The sequence below is a fragment of the Mus pahari genome, chromosome 18 (assembly GCF_900095145.1).
Source record: "Mus pahari chromosome 18, PAHARI_EIJ_v1.1, whole genome shotgun sequence".
NCBI classification, from domain to species: domain Eukaryota; kingdom Metazoa; phylum Chordata; class Mammalia; order Rodentia; family Muridae; genus Mus; species Mus pahari.
Window position 1 is genome coordinate 50,212,240 of NC_034607.1, and position 22,080 is coordinate 50,234,319.

Consider the following 22,080-nt stretch of genomic DNA (forward strand, 5'->3'; position numbering starts at 1 on the left):
CCATATTCTGGACACATCTCTTCTCACATACCTGATTTTCAAATCTTTTTCTATCTGTCTGTAGGCTATTTCTGCAAGTTCTTCATCGTGTCCTTAGAGGCCCATAGTTCCTACATTTTTTGATGAGGTTTCATGTATCTATTTGGTGATTTCTCAGAGCTGTGGGTTACATTTAAGCCTTTGCTACATTTAATGCTAATGTTGTGTATCTAGGGCAAGGGAAGGGGACTGCATTCATTCTTCTGCATCGGGATATCTAGTTGTACCACTTCATATGTTGAAAGTACTTTCCTGTTCAATGGTCTTGGTCCTCTTTCAGAAACAAATTGATTGTAATCACAAGGTTGTATTTCTGGACTCAACCTTATTCACTAATGTCTCTCTCCACTTAATTATCTTGGGTACTGTAGTTTTGTATCAAGTTTTGAAGTTTGAATAAGCCTTTCAAGCTTGTTTTGGTCCCTTAAATTTCTGGGTGAATTTTAGGATAATTTACCAATTCCCCTCACCCCAAATCAGTGGAATATTCAGTTACTGCATTGCTCAACCATTTGTAAGTCCTGTCAACTGTACAGATGGCAATCCATTAACACTCTATTTCTTCATTTCTTTAGACTTGATATTTTCTCTTGATGACATGTAGTTTTCAAAGTACCAATCTTGCCCTTGCTTCGTTGAGCTCATTCCTAAATGTCTTATTCATTGTCATGCTATCATAAATGGAAGATTTTATTAATTTTGGGGTTTTTCTTTGTTAGCATATAGAACTTGATTTTTGCATATTGATGTTTTCTGAAACATTACTCAGTAGTTTTAATAGGTTCTCTGTGTATATATATGTGGTTTTGTGTTTTTCTTAGAATTTTCTAAGTACATGATCTGTGACTATGCACAGCCTCTGAAAATAGTTTTACTTCCTTTTTAAATCTAAATCTAGAAACTTTTTTGTTTTTTTTTAAAGCTTTATTTATTTATTATATGTAATTACTCTTAGCTGTCTTCAGACATTACAGAAGAGGGCGTCAGATCTTGTTACAGAGGGTTATGAGCCACCATGTGGTTGCTGGGATTTGAACTCAGGACCTTTGGAAGAGCAGTCTGGTGCTCTTACCCACTGAGCCATCTCACCAGCCCCTTTTCTGTTTGTTTGTTTGTTTGTTTGTTTGTTTGTTTTTCTTACCCAGTCCAGACAGGTTAGTCTGTGTATCCCTTACTGTCCTGGATCTCAAAGATCCTTAAAGGCATGCCCCACCACCGGCCAGCTGAAATATTTTATCTTATTCTTGCCTTGGCTAGATCTCTCATATAATGTAGGGCACAAGTAGTGAGGACAGACAACCTTTGTCTTTTGTTGAGTTCCAGGAGGACGCTTGCAATCACTGTTGAGTGTGTCCGTTGTGAGCTGCGGGCTTTTGGAGACCCCCTTACCAGGGTGAAGAATTTCCTTTCTGTTACAAGGGTGTCGAATACCTTTCTTAGGAAGAGATTTTGGGTTTTGTCAAACTCTTTTTTTTCGGTGTTGTTGAAATAATCATGTATGTTTTGTCCTTTATTCTAGTTATATGGCACATTGCCTCGGTTTATCTTCAAATGTTGAAAAGTAAAGTACTGTTTATGCTATTTTTGAAACTATAGGCCAAGAATATAAGTTATTGGCAAAGCACTTGTCTATGCTGCAGAGAGTTCAGGTCTCAGCAAATGAAGACAAACACTTTACACTGGGACACGAGCAAGTTATTCTAACTGTACTGACTAGTTTTGTGTCAACTTGACACAGGCTGGAGTTATCACAGAGACAGGAGCATCAGTTGGGGAAATGCCTCCACAAGATCCTGCTGTAAGGCATTTTCTCAAATAGTGATCTAGGGGGGAGGTCCCCTTGTGGGTGGTGCCATCTCTGGGCTGGTAGTCTTGGTTCTACAAGAGAGCAGGCTGAGCAAGTCAGGGGAAGCAAGCCAGTAAGTAACATCCTTCCATGGCCTCTGCGTCAGCTCCTGCTTCCTGACCTGCTTGAGTTCCAGTCCTGACTTTCTTGGTGATGAACAGCAGTATGGCAGTGTAAGCTGAATAAACCCTTTCCTCCCCAACTTGCTTCTTGGTCATGATGTTTGTGCAGGAATAGAAACCTCAACTAAGACACTATGCTTGAGGTAGAACAGCGTCCATATTTCTCTGCATAGTCGTTTGAATGGTTTAAGAATTAAGAATGGAGCCGGGCATGGTGGCACATGCCTTTAGTTCGAGGCCAGCCTGGTCTACAAAGTGAGTTCCAGGACAGCCAGGGCTATACAGAGAAACCCTGTCTCGAAAAACCAAAAAAAAAAAAAAAAAAAAAAAAAAAAAAAAAAAAATTAAGAATCTTTCTTTTCTTATAGTTTTTTATTGTTTAATATTTTATCTGTGTTTTCTTTTTCCAACCCCCTCTAAAGTGAAAGGTGAATTCACAACAATGTAGAAATTTGTGATACCAAGATGAAACATTAATAGTAAACGTGAATATGGTAAATGAAAATGTCGTTCACAAAGCTAATTTAAGAAAGAAAGAAAGGAAGAAAGAAATCAGTAGGGGTGGGATTTTATAAAAGCAGGAGAATTTTCTCCAGGTCTTCAGTGATGTTTCTGCAGTCTGTGGCCAGGATCTAGTGATATCTAAAAAGTTCCCAGTGGTTAGGGGTGATTGTAACAAAAATTGCTGCCTTTGAAGAACAATTCCTTTGTATTTGTTTGTTTCTAAATTATGGAATGATAAATCATTATTAAAATGAAAACTATCTTAAGCAAAAATCATTTATTTTTGTGCTTAAGGAAAACAGTTGTCAAGCTGGTCTTTTGTAGTTTGCAGGATTTTTCTTTGTTGGTTTTTGTTGGTTTTCTTTTGAGATGGTCTAACTATGTAATCTTGGCTGGCCTGGAACCCAGAACTTACAGTGTAGCCCAGGAGGGCCTTGGATATACCATAATCTTCCTGCCTCAGCCAGTCCTGTGCTAGGATTACAAATGGAGTTTGCAATGGAGTTTTTAAGATTTGGCATAAAATAACCTCAGGAGGTAGAGGAAGAGAGAGATTTGGGAGGGAGGGAGGAGGGGAGGGGAAAGGGGGCTGGTTCAGATACAGGAGGAGATGGGGGAGAAGTACAGAGAGTCAGGAATTTGAAAGGAGGTGTGTAGCAGTCGGGGACAGGGAACTGGTGGTAGCCACTAGGAAGTCTCAGATGCCAGGGACCCAAAAGTGTCCCAGGACCCAACTGAGAGAACATTAGCTGAAATACCCAACAAAGGAGAGATAGAACCTGTAGAGACCATATCCAGTAGATAGCTACCCACCCACCTCAAAAATAGTAATCCAGAATTCCTCCTGTTAAAGGGAAATTCAGGCACAAAGAGTGGACCAGAGACTGAAGGAAAGGCCACCCAGAGACTGCCCCACCTAGGGATCCATCCCATCTGCAGACACCAGACCCAGACACTATTGCTGATGCCAAGAAGAGCTTGTCTGATATAGCTGTGCCCTGAGAGGCTTTGCCAGAGCCTGACCAATACAGATGTGGATGCATGCAGCCAAACATCAGACTAAGGGCAGGGACCCCAATAGAGGAGTTAGGGCAAGGACTGTAGGAGCTGAAGGGGTGCAACCCCATAGGAGGAATAACATTATCAATCAATCAGACCCCCCAAAGCTCCCAGAGACTAAACCACCAACCACAGAGTAGACATGGAGGGACCCATGGTATGGAGGTATGTGGCCTTCTTGTGCATCAGTGGGAGAAGTTCTTGGTTCTGTGGCGGCTTGATGTAGGGGAATGCTAGGGCACTGAGGGGGGAGTGGTTGGGTGAGTGGGGGAGCACCCTCTTTGAGGCAGGGAAAGGGGGAGGGGAAAATGGAAAAGGGGATAACATTTGAAATGTAAATAAATAAAATAACCAATAAAAATATGGAAAAAGATTTGGCATATGTTTAGGGAACAGGCTATATTACAGTTAATACTTGGGAAATCTGAGCACTTGTCATCATGTGTTCTTCTAGGCTGGGGACTTGGTTCCTTTGGGAAATCCATTCCTAATGCAGATTTCATCAGTTCATGGCAAAGGTCATTCAGAAATACAATTAGGCCCCCAAACATTAATAAACATTCAAAACTACTTTCATGAATCCCAGAGCCGGAAGCTGCTGAAGTCAGTCGTCCTTTAGACTTGCAAGACAGTCTCCCGGGCCTAGATCCTCCTCCCTCCGGTGAAGCTTTCCCTGGAATTAATCTCCTTCAAAAGGACAGTTAATATTATAGAAAACACTGAGTCAGTTCAGTGGTGGCGCACGCCTTTAATGCCAGCACTCAGGAGGCAGAGGCAGGTGGATGTCTGAGTTTGAGGCCAGCTTTGTCTGGAGAGCAAGTTCCAGGAGAGCTAAGGCTACACAAAGAAACCCTGTCTCGGAAAAAACAAAACAAAACAAAAACCAAACCAGAACACTGAGACCAGATTTACTAAACGTAGACGAGTCTAATTTTCATCTTTATCTGTTTCCTCTTTCTCCCTGAAATGAAAATGTATTTGTCAGACCTCTAATAACTTCCCTGATTAGGGAAGACAGAGGCTTTCTGGCCAGAGAGACTTAGCCTGGACCCAGATGAATCCAAAGTGGTAGCAGGTCATCATTCTAGTGCAAATCTAAACTGTAATTCTAGCACAGGTATGGTATTTGCATAGGTTATTTTTGTCATATCACCAACACATTGTGGTACATCTGCAAATCTGAATGTGAATTATGAGTGGCTATTTTAAAGTCTTAGCTGTTGGGAAGAGTTAATATACAATGGTCTGTGCTTTCGCAGGCCAGAGTTCTATTGGAAGCAACGCTGGTTCATTTGCCCCTCACAGCTTGTCTGTGAAGCCTGTGATTGTTAGCAACCGTCTGTCCTTTAGCATGGGTAAACTGAGACAGAAAATTAAGCACCCAGTATGGCTTCCAGCCTTGACGTCTTGTCTGTCATTTAATTCTCCAAACTATTGTAGTAAGTGCTGGCTTTATCTCAGAATCTAAGACTTGTGTGTGGACAGCATTCAGTACATTGGGTCATTTCTTGGATCGTCTTCAAGGCTAATGTGTGTATTCTCTCCCCCACCCCCTTCTCTCAGAAGAACTATGGAGGAGCCATCTGAGCCAGAAGGACTGATAGACTGGAAAGAGCGCTGCGTAGCTCTGGAGGCTCAGCTCATGAAATTTCGAGTTCAAGCAAGCAAGATCCGCGAGCTTTTAGCAGACAAAGTAAGACTTCCCCAGAACTTTCATTCCTGCCGGTTATCGGATCCCTGTTTAATATGCATTAAGTGACCTCTTTACTCCTGGGGGAGGGCAACTGTTGGAAACTAGGGGTGCATAGGGGGAGGAGGGGAGGGAGATAGCCCACATCTGGCCAGAGTTCTTCCTATGCTCTGGGCAGGCAGATGTGGGAGGGCTGCCAGATGCTTTCCACTCAGCCCTAGGTGGGCATCTAAGCCACTGACCCCTCTTGACGGAGGTGGGGGTGTGGGGGTGGACAAAGGACAACCTCTGATACCAGGGGCCCCAGGGCAACACCCTCAGCCTAGGAGTTACAGGAGAGAGGGCAGAGGGAGAGAGGTTCCCATGTAGGCGAGAGCCCTTAGTCTGGGCCTTGATTGGAGCACTGGAAGGCCTTCCATCAGGAGATTAGACACAGCTCGTTAGAAGAAAGTCTATCCCAGCATCCAAGTGCAGCGGGCTTGATGAACAGAGACAGTCGATGGTTTTAGAGCTTTGCTGAAGGGACCCTGATATATTGGTCTCTTGTGAGGCTATGCCAGTGCCTGGCAAACACAGAAGTGGATGCTCACAGTCAGCTATTGGATGGAACACAGGGCCCCCAATGGATGAGCTAGAGAAAGTACCCAAGGAGCTGAAGGGGTCTGCAATACTGTAGGTGGAACAACAATATGAACTAACCAGTACCCCCTGAGCTCATGTCTCTAGCTGCATATGTAGCAGAAGATGGCCTAGTCGGCCATCATTGGGAAGAGAGGCCCCTTGGTCTTGTAAACTTTATATGACCCAGCACAGGGGAATGTCAGGTCCAAGAAGTGAGAGTGGGTGGGTAAGGGAGCAGGGGCGGGGGAGGGTATAGGGAACTTTCGGGATAGCATTTGAAATGTAAATAAAGAAAATATCTAATAAAAATTACAATGACTTCTTTTTAAAAAAAGAAAGAAAGAAAGAAAGAAAGAAAGAAAGAAAGAAAGAAAGAAAGAAAGAAAGAAAGAAAGACAGAAAGAAAGAAAGAAAAAAGGCAAGGAGAAAGGAGAGAAGGTGGAAAGAGAGAGAGAGACCGGCCATGGCCAAGAGGAGAGAAGGGGGAAAAGGATAGAGAGAAGGAAAGCTAGAGAGTAAGAGGGAGAGAGTGAGGAGAGGATGAGGAGAGTGAGTGGAGAATGAGAAGACCATGAGGAGAGAGTGAGGTGGGGCCAAACAGCCCCTCTTATGGTGGGCTGTTATCTTACTGTTGCTAGGTAACTGGGGAGGATTGTAGCCTGAAGGTCAGAAGCTTGGGACATTGTATATGTGACTACTAGCCACAACTTCTCCTATGGGAGCTGTGGGGGGCAGTAACTTCGACAGAAGCATTGAGTCCAGGAGACATGAGGGAGCTCCTTCTGTCCCATGTAGGTGAAATCCCATTGGGTTTTACTGGGGTTCAGACCTCAACTTGACTGGAGACCAGCCTGTCTATGTATAAACCATTGCCCCACAGGCAACCATTTTAAAAATAATGAATATAGTCTAACATTTATGAAGTATTTGAAGCTGCAGTTGACATAGTCTTTCACTAAATATGAAACAAACAAAAAAACAAAAAAACAAGCAAAAAAACCATTTATTTGTGACCCCAGTTGAATGGGGGACTATTACATGTTTGATGAATACAGAGTTTATTCATTCCAGAGAGAAAACTATAATTTATTTGATTTATTAAAGGTATTTAATAGCATTTTGATCTGCTTTCTGTTGAAGAATATAATTTTAAGCCTAGTACAGTACCACAAGCTTGTAATCCCAGCACTGAGGCAGGGGGATTGCAAGCTTAAGGCCAGCCTGAGTCACACAGCAAAATCCCATCTCAATAAAACAAAGCAAACAGAAAAATAATTTCAAAGTGATTATAGAAGAAAACTCTTGACTGGTAGTAAATGTGGTTATAATATACTTGAAAGAATTTACCTGTTTAGGAATTTCTAAATCTATGTTACAAAATTATCATTGGCGCTTGAATTGTTTATTAGTAATTTTCTTCTATAAATAGTAATTAGATTTTTTTTGTCACTGGAATTTTGCACACACAAACACACACACACACACACACACACATACACACACACACACATTTATTTCCTGGGAACTTGGATTCTAGACTTTGCTGTCTGATATAATATTGTGTTAATTTCCTTTCTAATGCTCTGATGAAAACCATTGCCAAGAGCAAACTGGGGAGGGAAGGGAGGGTTTATCTGACTCATATGTCTGGATCCAAGTCTATCACTGAGGGAAGTCAGGGCAGGAACTCAAGCAGGGACAGAGGCAGGGACAGTGGAAGAATGTGACTTCCTGGCTTGCTTCAGGCTCCTGCTCAGCTACCTTTCTTGTTTCCCTCCACCCACAGTTGGCTTGGGCCCACATTAATCAACACGCCCATCTGATGGGGGCAGTTCCTCACCTGAGATTCCGTCTTGGGTTTGGGTCACATCAAATCAGCACAGATGCAGACGTGCCACATGTGTCCATGGGACATTTCAATTAGACTTGTTCAAACTCAAGTATGATGCAAATGTAAAATACACTGTGGGTTTCAGAGATCTTATATGAAAAAGATAAAACAGTTCAGCAATAATGATTACATTGACTGTTTGGAAATTTAACCCAATGTGGACTATCATTCACAGGGTGTTATTTTTTTCTCTTTTCGACATAAGAATCACTTCTCATGTTGAAAGGTGATTTATGTAGCATTCTCCACAAGCCCAACTACCTAGATAGTGATTTTCTTTACCCGTCAGTGATGTCCTGTGGCTAACCCTTCTCCACACTTCCCAGTTGTTGCTTTTGCTTTTCAACAGCTGACCCTGTTAAACAACAGACTAAATAAAAGTTCTGTTTCTTGGTTCCAGTTAGCTAACCTTATATTTTAATTTGTATAGCAATGTTTGTCCCCACCCCCCACCATTTGTGTGTGTGTGTGTGTGCGCGCGCGCGCCCACACGTGTGCATGCATGTGTGTGGAGTCCAGAGAACAACCTCAGGGAGTGGTTCACGATTTGTGGAGGATGACCCCATTGAGGTTGTGTATCAGATATTCTGCATATAAGATATTTACATTGTGAATCATAACAGTAGCAAAATGACAGTTTTGAAGTAGCAACGAAATAATTTTGGGAATGACAACGTGAGGAACTGTATTAAACGGTCACAGCACCGAGAAGGGCGAGAACCATGGATCTCTCAGTCTTGTTTTTCTGAGACAGGATCTCTTCATTGGGATCTGAGGCTTACCGACTATTTTAGTGGGATGGCCATTGAAGCCAGGGGTCTTAAGTCCCCTCTCCCCAGTGCTAGGATTATAGACCACAGTAACATTCTTAACTTTTTACATGTATTGTGGGACCAAATCCAGGTCTTCTTGATTGCATAGCAAGATTTTACTGACTGAACCATCTCCCCAGCCCCTATGTCGTTCTTTTAAAAGCCATTACAGCAAGTTCTTTTTGAAGATATTTATTTTGGCATTTTTTTAAGTCATCAAAATAATTTATTATAGTTAAATGCCTCTTGAATACACATGATATCTTCTGAAGCTAAAAGTAATATGCACTCAACCAGTTTTTAAAATCTGCTTGGAACATTAAACATGATAGAAGTAGGAAAAAAAACTCTTATGAAGTCCTCTATGAAAGGAAATTGTTACAGGTTCCTGGTTAGACAGAAACCATTCCATCTCCAAGGGACAATATGCAGTGTAACTATGCTTTCATAGAATGAAATGGGTAGTGTTCCTTCTGTTTCTATTTTGTGGGAGTTTGTAGAGTATTGGTATTAGGTCTTCTTTGAAGGTCTGATAGAACTCTGCACTAAGCCCATCTGGTCCTGGGATTTTGTTGTTGTTATTGTTGGGAGCCTTTTACTGATGGCTTCTACTTCTTTAGGGATTATGGGACTGTCTAGATGGTTTATCTGATCCTGATTTAACTTAGGTATTTGGTATCTGTCTAGAAAAATTTCCATTTCATCCAGATTTTCCATGTTTGTTGAGTATAGGCTTTTATAGTAGGATCTGATGTTTTTTTGTTTTTTGTTTTTTGTTTTTAATTTTCTCAGTTTCTGTTGTTATATTTCCCTTTTCATTTCTGATTTTGTTAATTAGGATACTGTCCCTGTGCCCTCTGGTTAGTCTGGCTAAGGGTTTATCTATCTTGTTGACTTTCTCAATGAACCACCTCCTGGTTTTGTTGATTCTTTGTATAGTTCTTTTTGTTTCTACTTGGTTGATTTCAGCCCCCACTTCGATTATTTCCTGCTGTCTACTCCTCTTGGCTGTATTTGCTCCTTTTTGTTCTAGAGCTTTCAGGTATGCTGTTAAGCTGCTAGTGTATGCTCTCTCCAGTTTCTTTTTGGAGGCACTCAGAGCTGAGTTTTTCTCTTAGCACTGCTTTCATTGTGTCCCATAAGTTTGGGTATGTTGTGCCTTCATTTTCATTAAATTCTAAATAGTCTTTAATTTCTTTATTTCTTCCTTGACCAAGTTATCATTGAGTAGGGCGTTGTTCAGCTTCCATGTGTATATGGGCTTTCTGTTGGTTTTGTTGTTATTGACGACCAGCCTTAGTCTGCGACAATCTGATAGGATGCATGGGATTATTTTAATCTTCCTGTATCTGTTGAGGTCTTTTTTGTGACCGATTTTATGGTCAGTTTTGGAGAAGATACCATGAGGTGCTGAAAAGTTATATTCGTTTAAGGACGGAATGTTCTATAGATATCTGTTAGTTTCAATGTGTCTCTGTTTAGTTTGTGTTTCCATGTTCTGTGCATTGATGAGAGTGGGGTGTTGAAGTCTCCCACTATTATTGTGTGCAGAGAAATGAGTGCTTTGAACTTTAGTAAAGTTTCTTTTATGAATGTGGGTGCCCTTGAATTTGGAGCATAGAACTTCAGAATTGAGAGTCCTTCTTGGTAGCTTTTTCCTTTGATGAGTATGAAGTGTTCTTCCTTATATTTTCTATAACTTTTGGTTGAAAGTTGATTTTAGTTGATATTAGAATATCTATTACAGCTTGTTTCTTGGGATCATTTGCTTAGAAAATTGTTTTCTATCCTTTTACTTTGAGGTGGTGTCTGTCTTTGACACTAAGTTGCCTTTCCTGTATGCAACAAAATGCTGGGTCCTGTTTACGTATCCAGTCTGTTTTTCTGTCTTTTTTATTGGGAAATTGAGTCCATTGATATCAAGAGATATTAAGGAATAATGATTGTTGCTTCCTATTACTTTTGCTGTTATTTTTATGTTTGTGTGCCTATCGTCTTCTGGGTTTATTGAAAGAAGATTACTTTCTTGCTTTTTCTAGGGTATAGTTTCCCTCCTTGTGTTGGCATTTTCCATCTATTATCCTTTATAGGGTTGGATTTGTGGAAAAATATAGTGTAAATTTGTTTTTGTCATGGAATATCTTGGTTTCTCCATATATGGTAACTGAAAGTTTTGTTGGGTATAGTAGCCTGGGCTGGCATTTGTGTTCTCTTAGGACCTGTATAACATCTGTCCAGGATCTTCTGACTTTCATAGTCTCTGGTGAGAAGTCTGGTGTAATTCTGATAGGTCTGTCTTTATATGTTACTTGACCATTTTCCCTTACTGCTTTTTATATTCTTTGTTTTGTGCATTTGGTGTTTTGACTATTATATGATGGGACGAATTTCTTTTCTGTTCTAATCTATTTGGAGTTCTGTAGGCCTCATGTATGTTCATGGGCATCTCTTTCTTTAGGTTAGGAAAGTTTTCTTCTATAATTTTGTTAAAGATATTTACTGGCCCTTTAAGTTGGGAATCATCACTTTCTTCTATACCTATTACCCTTAGGTTTGGTCTTCTTACTGTGTCCTGGATTTCTTGGATGTTTTGGATTAGTAGGTTTTGTATTTTGAATTTTCTTTGACTGTTGTGTTTTCTATGTTTTCTATGGTATCTTCTGCACCTGAGATTCTCTCTTTTATCTGTTGTATTCTGTTGGTGATGCTTGCGTCTATGACTCCTGATCTCTTTCCTAGGTTTTCTATCTTCAGAGTTGTCTTTCTTTGTGATTTCTTTATTGTTTCTGTTTCCATTTTTAGATCCTGGATGGTTTTGTTCAATTCCTTCACCTGTCTGGTTGTGTTTTTCTATAATTCTTTAAGGGATTTTTGTGTTTCCTCTTTAAGGGCTTCTAGCTGTTTACCTGTGTTCTCCTGTGTTTCTTTAAGGGAGTTATTTGTGTCCTTCTTAAAGCCCCCTATCTTCATCATGAGATGTGATTTTAAATCAGTGTCTTACTTTTCTGGTGTATTGGAGTATCCAGGGCTTGCTGTGGTAGGAGAACTGGGTTCTAATGATGCCAGGTAGCCTTGGTTTCTGTTGCTTATGTTTCTCGCCCTTGCCTCTTGCCATCAGGTTATCTCTGGTGTTAGCTGCTCTTGCTGTCTCTGACTGTGACTTGTCCCTCCTACAAGTCTATGTGTCAGTATTCCTGGGAGACCAGTTCTCTCCAGGAGATATTTGGGTATGCAGAGCTGTGGCACAGGATCAGCTCTCGGATGCAAATGGAAACCAGAAGGATCTTGTCCCTGGCTGTTGCTTGGTTCCTGTGTCCTGATGGCTCGGGGAGGGTCCCTTTTGGGCCAGGAATCTGAGCAGAAGTGGTGGTCTTACCTGTGCTCACAGGCTTGCAGCGCTCCTGGGAGACCAGCTCTCTCCCTGCAATATTTGGATATGGAGTGCTGTGGCACAGGATCAGCTCCTGAGATATTTTTTCATTGTATAAAAGTATTGTTTTCTCTGTAAGTATAATTATAAGTTGCCCTTTTGATTATCGATCTGCTTACTATATATTTACTCTCTTTTCAGTGAATGAATATTAAAAGGAACATTAGTTCAAAATTGCTGTCTTTTAAAAAAATGTCTAATTTCTAACTCTGACTTGAGATCTAGGAGATGGATTCATTCACATGTGTTTTATACACTGGAAATGATATGAATACCAGTTATTCATGGTTCCCAGTAAATACACTCAACACTATAGAGAGACTAAAGAACTTCACAGCATTCCTTTTTGTTGTTCTTACATTCCATTATGAAATATTATTCTCAGGTTTAAAAATTATTTTCGGTATCCACCCACATTTTAATAAAAATGCCAACTATTTTTTGACTTATGTGTTGAATATTTTATAGGTAAAGTGTACTAAATTCATCTAGCAACTGTTTTATTGATTCGACAACTGATGCTTATATGGCCAGTAGTTATCCTAAGTAATTTATATATTTGATCTTTCCAATAATTTTAGGAAATAGGTACTAATGTTATCCACATTTGTATAATAGGATAATAAGGTATAAAAGGCTATTTAGTTTGCCTGAGTTTATTCCAAGAAGAAAGTGATAAAGCCATCACTTAAACCCAGATTTTCTGCCTTTTAAAGCCTAAAGTGATTTGTCTGTCAACTCAGGTTGCTTTCTGGTCTACCTGCCAACATGTTTCCCCCCATACAGCAGATATATCTATCTCTCAGTGTTAGATGGATATATGTTTGCAACATTAGCCATTTATGTTACAGAACATATTTTCAAAGTAAGCCCTGTGGCATCGTGGGTAATCGCCAGAGAGAGAGAGTCAAATGTTGCATTCCTGAGACCAGTTAGCTCCACCCACACTTTTAGCTTTGAGTTGGGACCAGTGTGCTTAGAGCTCCTCCCTTAGAGTTCTCCATACCTTCTCCCCATATGGAGGTAGCCCCAAGGCTGAAGATTCCTGAGAGAATACTAATTTGCTTCTTTAGATCTTTGCCAGGAATTGGAGCCAGCTTTCTCCTGGAACAGTACTGGTTCTTAGCTTTGTATCATTCTCTGTAGCATCCAAGCAGCCAGCTCTGAGCTCTAACCGTGGTTCCCAAGCTTCGACTATGACCTTAAGCTAGTTTAAACTCTACAGGAACAGGGGTGATTGTCATGGCCTCTAATCTATAGATGGAAACATTGGGGCTCGGAGTAAATGGTTGGCGTGTTCACTACCACACAGCTAACAAATGGAGAGCTGCTGTCGAGTCACGCACCTTTCACATCTGTCATGAGACAACTCAGAGAGTATTTGGTGCAGAGAAATAACCCGCTGTTGCTTTCTCCCATCCTCCCCTCTCTCCCCTTCCTTGTCCCATTGAGGATTGAATCCAGGGCCTTACAATGTTAGTCAAGAGCTCTGTCACTCAGAGGCTAAGCCCCTAGCCTCTCAATCTCTATGAACAGATTATACTTGTGGCATGCAGGACAACTTGAAGGTAAATATAGATCAATACCAACATATTTCTGAATTTTTTTTAAAGGAATGGTTTGAGATAATGGCAGAGTGTTTATAATTAAATATGGATTTCAGATATGTAAGTGAATTGAATACAATATGTGAGTTTGTTTGTTTTTTTTAAAGACTTTTTGCACCTATTTTTTAAAATCACAATTTTCAAGTAACTTAGAATGGTAAAGCATGAGAAGAAAAAAGGCCTTATTGAAGTCTCGGGCAAGTGCTGCTGTAAATGGGAGAGGTCTTTAGAGGAATTTAAGGAATGGTGTTGGAAATATCCTTAGAATGCCAAAAATAAACTCTTCAGTGAAGCTGAGACGGAGCTAGTTCCCCCATTTACAAGTTAATTTTCTGAGGCAGGGAGAGAAAGGACCAGTCTGACTTTGAGTGAAAGTGAAATGTTACTTTCTGTGAATTAGTTTCTCAGTGGAAAGGGACGAGAGACTGGGAAGCAGTTCCCCTTTAGCCATCACCATGGTAACTGACCCTGCCCTAACCTGATGTGGCCCCAGCATCTGGCATCTCCTATCTGTGGCCTTCTTTTCATGAATGTGATTCCCCTGAAGCAATTTAGGATCTTCTCCTAGGATTGAGGGGTCCCTGGGCATCAGAGCACATCCAAGACAGTACTGCCAGGAACCCATTTAAATAAGACATCCATCCCCTTATGCGTTCAGCACACCTAACGATGCACAATGCTGACCGGAGGATCCATGTATAGTAATAAGACCTTGGAGGCTATTTTAAATGTCACTCTTCAGGGTTGTTGGATGAAGATACTATAAGAAATGATAATGCTTAATGTAGAGTCTTTAATGGATTTTATAGGGAAAACCCAGAAAAGCCCCTGCTGAGAAATTATGTCTCCATCATTAAGTGCAGACTTTTTAAAGTATTCTGCTTGAATTAGTCTGTGGGACAATTTTATTTGTTCACAGGGCCAGTAACAGAGAGTATCACTGTGATGTGATCTAAGTTTAATGGCAAAATTCTTGTCTGCTACTTGTTGTTAAGATCACTGTGGCTACAGAGAACAGTTTTTGAGTAATAAATCGAGCACAAAACTTAGAATTTGATGCCAGTTTAAAAAATGTTCAACTGTATTTTCAGGAAAACTTTCTATGGGAAAATTGATCATTTCATACTGGCTTGGTATATGTTGGGTGGACTTGGACTAAGGATTACATTATAATTTACACCATGAAAATAAAATATCATGTGAATGTGTCCTGTGGGTTTCAAGTATTCTGCAAAGTTATTTCCCAGCTCAAATGATTATAAAAAGGAAATACACAACATGAAAGTATTGCCTGTCAGTTTCTTAATGTGTCTGAACTAGCTGTGTGTGTGTGTGTGTGTGTGTGTGTGTATTTGTGTTAATGCAATGTGAAATGTTAGGTACTTATGGTTCATGATTTAAACTCAGAATATTAGCAATTTCCTTTTGTAAAAGTTTATCCTCAGTTTTAAGTCTTTTTGAAAATTCAGTCATTTTCTTTATTCATTACATTTATTCAGCAAACATTTCTTAAATTTTATTGGGTAATATTTATCATCTCTGCCTCAGCCATTATTGTGTAAATATACACAGTAGAGAGGGGCAGGGGAGGGGAGAGAGAGAGAGCACCCTAAAACTCTATTAGATTATAAATGTAGGCTTCAGTTCCAAGACAGCTAGGGTTATACAGAGAAACCCAGTCTCAGAAAAAGAAAGTAGTTTTTTTGGGTTATATCTCTATCCCTCTGTCCTTTCTGTGGTAGGTTCCCTGATATGTAACTTAAATTCTTAATATTGGGAAGATGGCTGTCGGTAAAGTAACTTGTCGTGCAAGTATGAGGACTAGAATTTGGATCCCTAGCACCCATATAGAAGTTGGGGGTGGGGAGACCAGAGACAGAAACATCCCTAGATCTCACTGACCAACCAGTCTAGCCATTCAGTAAGAGACCATGTCCCAAAAGATAAGATGGAGAGCAAAAGGGGAAGACATGCCGGGCAGTGGTGGCGCACGCCTTTAATCCCAGCACTTGGAAGGCAGAGGCAGGTGGATTTCTGAGTTTGAGGCTGGCCTGGTCTACAGAATGAGTTCTAGGACAGCCAACAAAACAAAACAAAAGAGGAAGACATATGTTTACCTGTAGTCTTCACACACACACACACACACACACACACACACACACACACACACACGCACTCGTGCGCACACATACAAGTATACCAACAAGTATATACACCACACACACTTAATTCTCCCTGTTATGAATATTCACCTGACTGAAGGTTACTTTGTTATTTTCTGTTGCTGTGATAAAACACCATGACCAAAGGCAACATAGAGAGTTTGTTTGGCTTATGGTTCCAGTGATATAAGTGGGGTGGAGTCCTAGCGACAGGCAGCAGGCATGATGGCAGGGACAGGAAGCTGAGCACTCAAGTCTCGGACTGCAAACATGAAGAAGAGACTGCAGTGCGGTGGGGATAGCTTTATGCTTTCCAAGCCTGACCCTCCTGGTTCTTTCTTCAGCGTGGCCACACCTCCTAAACCTCCCAAACAACAGCACCAACTGGGAACCAAGCGTTCAACTGTCTGAGGTGACGAGGGACATTTCTCAAACCAACACCGTTTATCAAGGAAGCCTTCCTGGGCTCAGAGTAATGCTGGGTAGAAATAAGTGCTAATGATTCAGCTATGATCTTTACGGTTTATGTTTGGGATGGTTGTCCTGTGGTTCTGCATTACTCTACACTGTGTGGGGAGTCGATGCAACGCTGCGGTTAATGAGAAGAGCGCCAGGGAATATAAAACCTGAACGCCAACACACCGTTACTGGCTAGAAGCACCATTCTGCACACAGCAAACTCACTCTAAATACAGTTTCTTGTATTTCAGCGGGAACACTTTCTACTTTGCGCAGTGACCGTGGAATCATGTATTTGAAAGGTTCTTCAACATTATTAACATTTCTAAAATGTTCGATCCATTCCCTGATCTGTCTTTGCTCCGAGATTGTTTTCCTCTTTCTGTGGCTGTTTCTTTTCTGATGCAAGCTCTTCCACGTGTTGGCTGATCTCTCTCTGGTGGTCTGTTTACATTTAAGAACAGGGACATCTGCTAACTCTGCTGGCGGCTGTGTATACATGGTTGTTGCTGGTCTGCTGTTGACTTTGTTTTCTGGTAAGTGTGTCAGACACTGCTGTGAGCTTGTAAACGTGACAGTTGTTGCACGAACATGCTCCAAACAATTTTTTCAACTTTGTAAGGGAAGAAAGTTTTAGTTTAGTTTTTTTTTCTTTTACAGGAAATGAATGCTTAGTGGATGGATGTTTGGTATGTGAGGATCAGTGAGACTCTAAACAGCCACACATCTTCATTAATACACCCTGTTTCTCAGCATGATACATACGTCCCCACTAGTTGTTGCAGGGTTCTAAGGAGCTGATGGACTTCAGGAGGTTCAGGACCGTCAAGTCTAGGCTGTGCTTTCCATCATTGCAGTTCACACTTTCAGGGGAAACAAACGGGTTCCCTACAGAGGACCAGGAACTGGAAACCTTTGAGCATCTCAGAGGCAGCACACACACACACACACACACACACACAGAGGTGTGCACACACATGGCACATGTTCCTTTGTAGTTCCTTATCACAGTGCATTTGTAGAGGTCAGCAATCAATTGCTTGCAGCAATCAGTCAGTACTCAGTACTCTCCTTCAACCATGGGGGAGCTGGGGAGAGACTTGACTTAAAGTACCTTTATCTACTGAGCCATATTCTCCCCAATATGAATTTTGTTTGAGAGGTCATAGGGATATTTTTAATGCATGCTACATCTCATGTAACCTTTCTGAGGGATCTCAGGAGGTTGTGTTCCACTACAAGGAGGAAGTAAGTTCAGGCTCCAGAAGACAGAGTCCGGGGAGCAGGTGACCCATGGCAGAAGAAAGTGGACAGCTCTTTCAAGAAGACAGATGAGCCCTGGCAGAGGGTAACAGTTCACACTGGCACATTGGAGGCTTTGGGTGTGGCTTCAGGAGAAATGTGTAGAAAGCCAAGATATGAGTGAGCTCCTTGAGAGATGGCCAAGATGGTGGTGGGAATTAGGAATAACAATGTGGTTATTGGAAATTCCATTTTAAGAACTATATAAAATAAAAATTTAAAAAAAGCCATCGAATTCTAGGAGAAAAGCTATGTAGTAAAAGTAGATACCTCAGTTGACACGTGGCTGTATATCACATCAGTCACACACATGTGGCTCTCAATCACTCATGTGAGTGTTGTGGCTTTCATACACAGTAATGTGTGAAATACCAAGGATCCCAGAATATGTTTTCAATAAGGGACTGTACGAAGAAACAGAGGCAATAGGAGATGTGACATGTATCTAGATTGATGGCAAAGAAACAAAGCTAAATCTTCATTTTCCATTAAGGAAATAAGTTGGAAATCATTTTTTAAAAGGAAGGTCTACAGAAATAGAAGCACACTTTTTAGAACATGAGGCAAATATGAAAAGAATTGGCTAAAAATGTCCACTGTACTTATTAATAAGTCTTTTGGAATTAGTTGATGTATTTGTATATTTATAGCTTTGATAAACAAAAGTAAACAGAAAAACCAAGTTGTGAAATAGATTTGTTTAGTCTTTTGACAGGAAATCTGAAATAATTTCCTTAGAAATTATTATTTAAACACAATCATTTCTTCTAAGTTCTCAAAATATTTGAACAAAAATGAAACCATGTGTGACATAGTTTTACACACCATACATAGTATACACACACACACACACACACACAAACACATATGCAGCTTTCCCCCAGGGCCTCCCACTTCATAAGCATTTGCTTTACCACTAAATTCCACCCCAGCTTTTCTGTATATATTTTGATGTTGGGACACTTAGAATTATGATTGTTAAGTTTTCTTGATGAATTATTCCATTGATTATTGATCCTATTACTCATAAAACTTTGGCACAAAAATGTCCATTTTTTAATATTCTTGGTATGTTTTGCGTCCTTTTACTTTCAACATCTTTGTAACATTTTATTTGTTTGTTTAAGATAGAATTTATCTATATCCTGGCTATTCTGGAACTCACTCTGTAGACCAGGCTTGCCTCAAACTCAAAAGAGATCTGCCTGCCTCTGCCTTCCAAGTGCTGGGATTAAAGGCAAGTGCCACCATGCCTGGCCCATGATACTTACTTGAGGTATCATCTTTAAGTATCTCTTTAAATATATCTGAAATTATTATAAATGTTCCTTGTTTTTCTTTTGCTTTGAACAACTGCCAGCATATGTAGTGGATGAGGAATTGGTCTGACAAGGGGACATCAGGGAGTTGGTCTATGATTAAGAACTTGGCAACACATCAGGGATGTTGCTGTTGTGGGCGTGGGGATCCAGAGTGATTGAAGGAACTGAAGAGCTGCTGAAACTGTTAGGATAGCCCATAGCCACTTGTCTGCCAGAAAGTGTTCTTTCAGGAACCGAATGGATTTCCGGAACAAAGACTAGGTAATGCTGTGGCTTGGTTGGGAGCTAGAAGACACTGACGTGTAAACCCACTCAAAACCGTAGAATGGAAAGATTCCAGGCGATGAGAATTACTTCAGCTGTCTTGTCTTCAAGAAAACTAGTTTTTTCCAGTGTTACCACAAAACCATGGGCTTTGAAAGGCTGTGGGGTGTGGGGTGGGCTGGAATAAGCATGGGCAAGATGAGTAAATACAACTGAATAACTCTCCTTTGGAGAATAATTCACTCACAACTCCTCTTTGGGCTACCATAGCTTTGCAGTAGCAAGACTGAGGGTATGTGGGTGTGCACAGACATGTGGATGCCAGGGATTGACAAAAGGTACTTTCTCTATCACCTTCTGAAGTGGAAACTTAGGGGTTCTTTGGGAAATCAGTTGTGTTGGATGGTGTTTTGTTAAGACAAACATGTGAAGGAATGTTTCATTGAAGGGGACACAGGTGAAGGACTAAGGTAGACTTGGGAAGTTTTGCTGAAGTAGACACTAGAGAGAGGACATTCTGCTAAAGCAAACAGGATAAAGGACATGCGATGAAGGGTTTTTCCCTAACAACACACATGTATTGAACTCTTTGGACTCAGGCTGTTTGGCAGAGTGATGTGAGCTGAGACAGACACGCATGCTGAGGTGAGACCCGCGGAGGACACGTGATGTTTGGAGAGAGTATAAACAGGGCTGGACGGAGAAGGACAGAGACTGAACTTGACTTGCTTATAGAGCTGGCTGTGCGATGTTTGCTGGTCTCCCGTTTTCATTGACCTCCGTTTTGTCGAGAGAGGCACAGCTGAGAACTTTCCCTGGGCTTCCTGTTGGCCCTGGTCCCTCCTGCTGACTGATGCAGAGGCTGAGACCTGGCTGTCCCTGCAAGGTAGTGACACCACTGCTGAGTTGTGTTTACGGTCTCATCTCTATCCAGCTAGACTGCTGCTATATCTATCTATGAAGTGTTTGCCAGTGGATTGAGCTGACCTGTAAACTGAACTGTCAATTTTCAGAAAACACAGACGGAAACTGTTTTTCTAAACAGGTCATTTCCCCCATATCCTTTCTTTTCCACTACCTCTGGTGGGTGGTAGGCTAAAAGGGAGGTTAAAACGTCTTAAGAACCATCAGTAAAAATAGACTTTAAAAAACTGAAGTTACAAACCTCCGTCTTCCTTTTTTGAACTGGCCTCTTCATTCACCCTAGAACTCACCAATTCTGTTACTCCTCTGGGAAACATGCTGTCCACCCAGACCCCAGGCACAGGAGCTACAGATATCCACAGGCACGCCCCGCCCACAGGCACGCCCCGCCCACAGGAACATCCTCCCCACATGTAACCCCGCCCACAGGCACACCCCGCCCTTAAGTGGGTGCTCTGGAAACTCAGGCCCTCACACTTGCGTGACAAACACTCCACTCACTGAGTCATAGCTCCGCATTTGCACAAAAAGAAAACGTATAGGTTGTTCTTCAAGAAAAGCCTTTAAGGCTGGAGAGATGGTTGAGTGGAGGTAACAGCTCACAAACTCCTGTAACTCCAGTTCCGTGGTTTCCAACACCCTCTGACCTGTGTGGGCACCTACATGCATGTGATACCTATGTACTCACAGAGCAGCACATACATAATCAGAACAAACAAACCATAATAAAATTCTTTTTAAGAAGAAATCTCTGAGAGAAACCCTGTCTCGAAAAACCAAGAAGAAATCTCTGTTGACTTTAACCTGCCATTGTATCATCAATAATGTGTCCTATGTTTAGCCCGGCTTGCATCCTAAAGACTTAAACTGACATTTTTAGACTTCACAAAAGCATTTGTTTGAGAGGACAGAAGTAGACACGGGGCCCCACCCCTTACCAAAAAGCTATTTGTAATTGATAGCCACTGGCAAAGAGAAGATACATTTTCTCCAATGGAGTGCTAGGAGATCTGGCCCCTGTCTAGTAGTCATTGGCAAACACACTATGAACTCCATTTTTCTTGGACTTTTGTTACTTTTTTGCCTCTTTGTTTGTTTCGTTGACCTTTTACTTGTTTGTATTGATTTTTCTTTTTTTGTTGTTCTTTGGTTCAGTTTTTGTTTTGTTTTGTTTTTTGTTTTGAGAGACAACACAAAGTTGGGTGAGTAGGGAGTTGGGTCGAATTTGGGAGGGGTTAGAAGAGGGGAAGATCACGATGAGAATGAATTGTATGAGATAATTTTTAAATAAAAATTTCAATACAGGAGAGAAAAACAGCGCCTGCAACTCTTTAATACATTTATTTGGGCACCTCTGTGTGTGTATACACTTTATGGAAGTGCAAAAGCGCTGTGATTTTCATGATTATACTTGAAGCTGAGACATTACTTTCTTTATAGGACACATAAGCGTTACTGTAACTTTTATTCTCCTGCATTAATTGTTGTCTCCAAGGTTTACTGCCTCCATCTGCTAACTTAGGCCTAGTTCTGGAAGCTTCTAGCCTCTGTACAATCTTATCTAGACCTAGAATATTTCAGCCTCTGAGACTTCCTTCTAAATAAGCCCACTGTTTCGTGTTCTTTCTGAACTTTGGCTGGCTGGTTCAACTCAGCTGTTTTGGCTCAAACTCCTCTCCACGCTGACGAACTCAATCTGGCTTCTCTCTCGGCCTCTGACTTGTGCTTCACCTCAAACTAATTCTGTTGATTTGTACTCATATTCTGGCTCCTTCTCCTTCTTTGGCTCATTCTATCATCACCTGTGTACCTTGTTCTCTCTCCCCAGCCTGTCTCTGTCAAACTGTCTCCTTCCCCTCTCCCTATGTACTGTTTCCTCTTAGGTTGGTTGCCTTTCTTTCCTCTCTCTTCTTATGAGAGAACGGCATATCCTATTCTGTCTAGTCTTTCTGACTAGTCTCTCTGTCTCTCTGTCTCTGTCTCTCTCTGTCTCTGTCTCTGTCTCTCTCTCTCTCTCTCTCTGTGT

At 41.1% G+C, this 22,080-nt stretch overlaps 1 protein-coding gene across 1 annotated transcript in view; it reads left to right on the top strand.

The window, feature by feature from the left end:
- Plekhh2 (pleckstrin homology, MyTH4 and FERM domain containing H2) overlaps nucleotides 1–22,080 on the top strand; it is a 111,867-nt gene that overhangs the window by 6,199 nt on the left and 83,588 nt on the right. Inside the window, exon 2 of the mRNA XM_021217699.2 lies at nucleotides 5,134–5,263. Within this exon, the coding sequence (XP_021073358.1) occupies nucleotides 5,141–5,263 (123 nt within the window). The 5' untranslated portion in view covers nucleotides 5,134–5,140. The remainder of the gene's footprint in view (nucleotides 1–5,133; nucleotides 5,264–22,080) is intronic.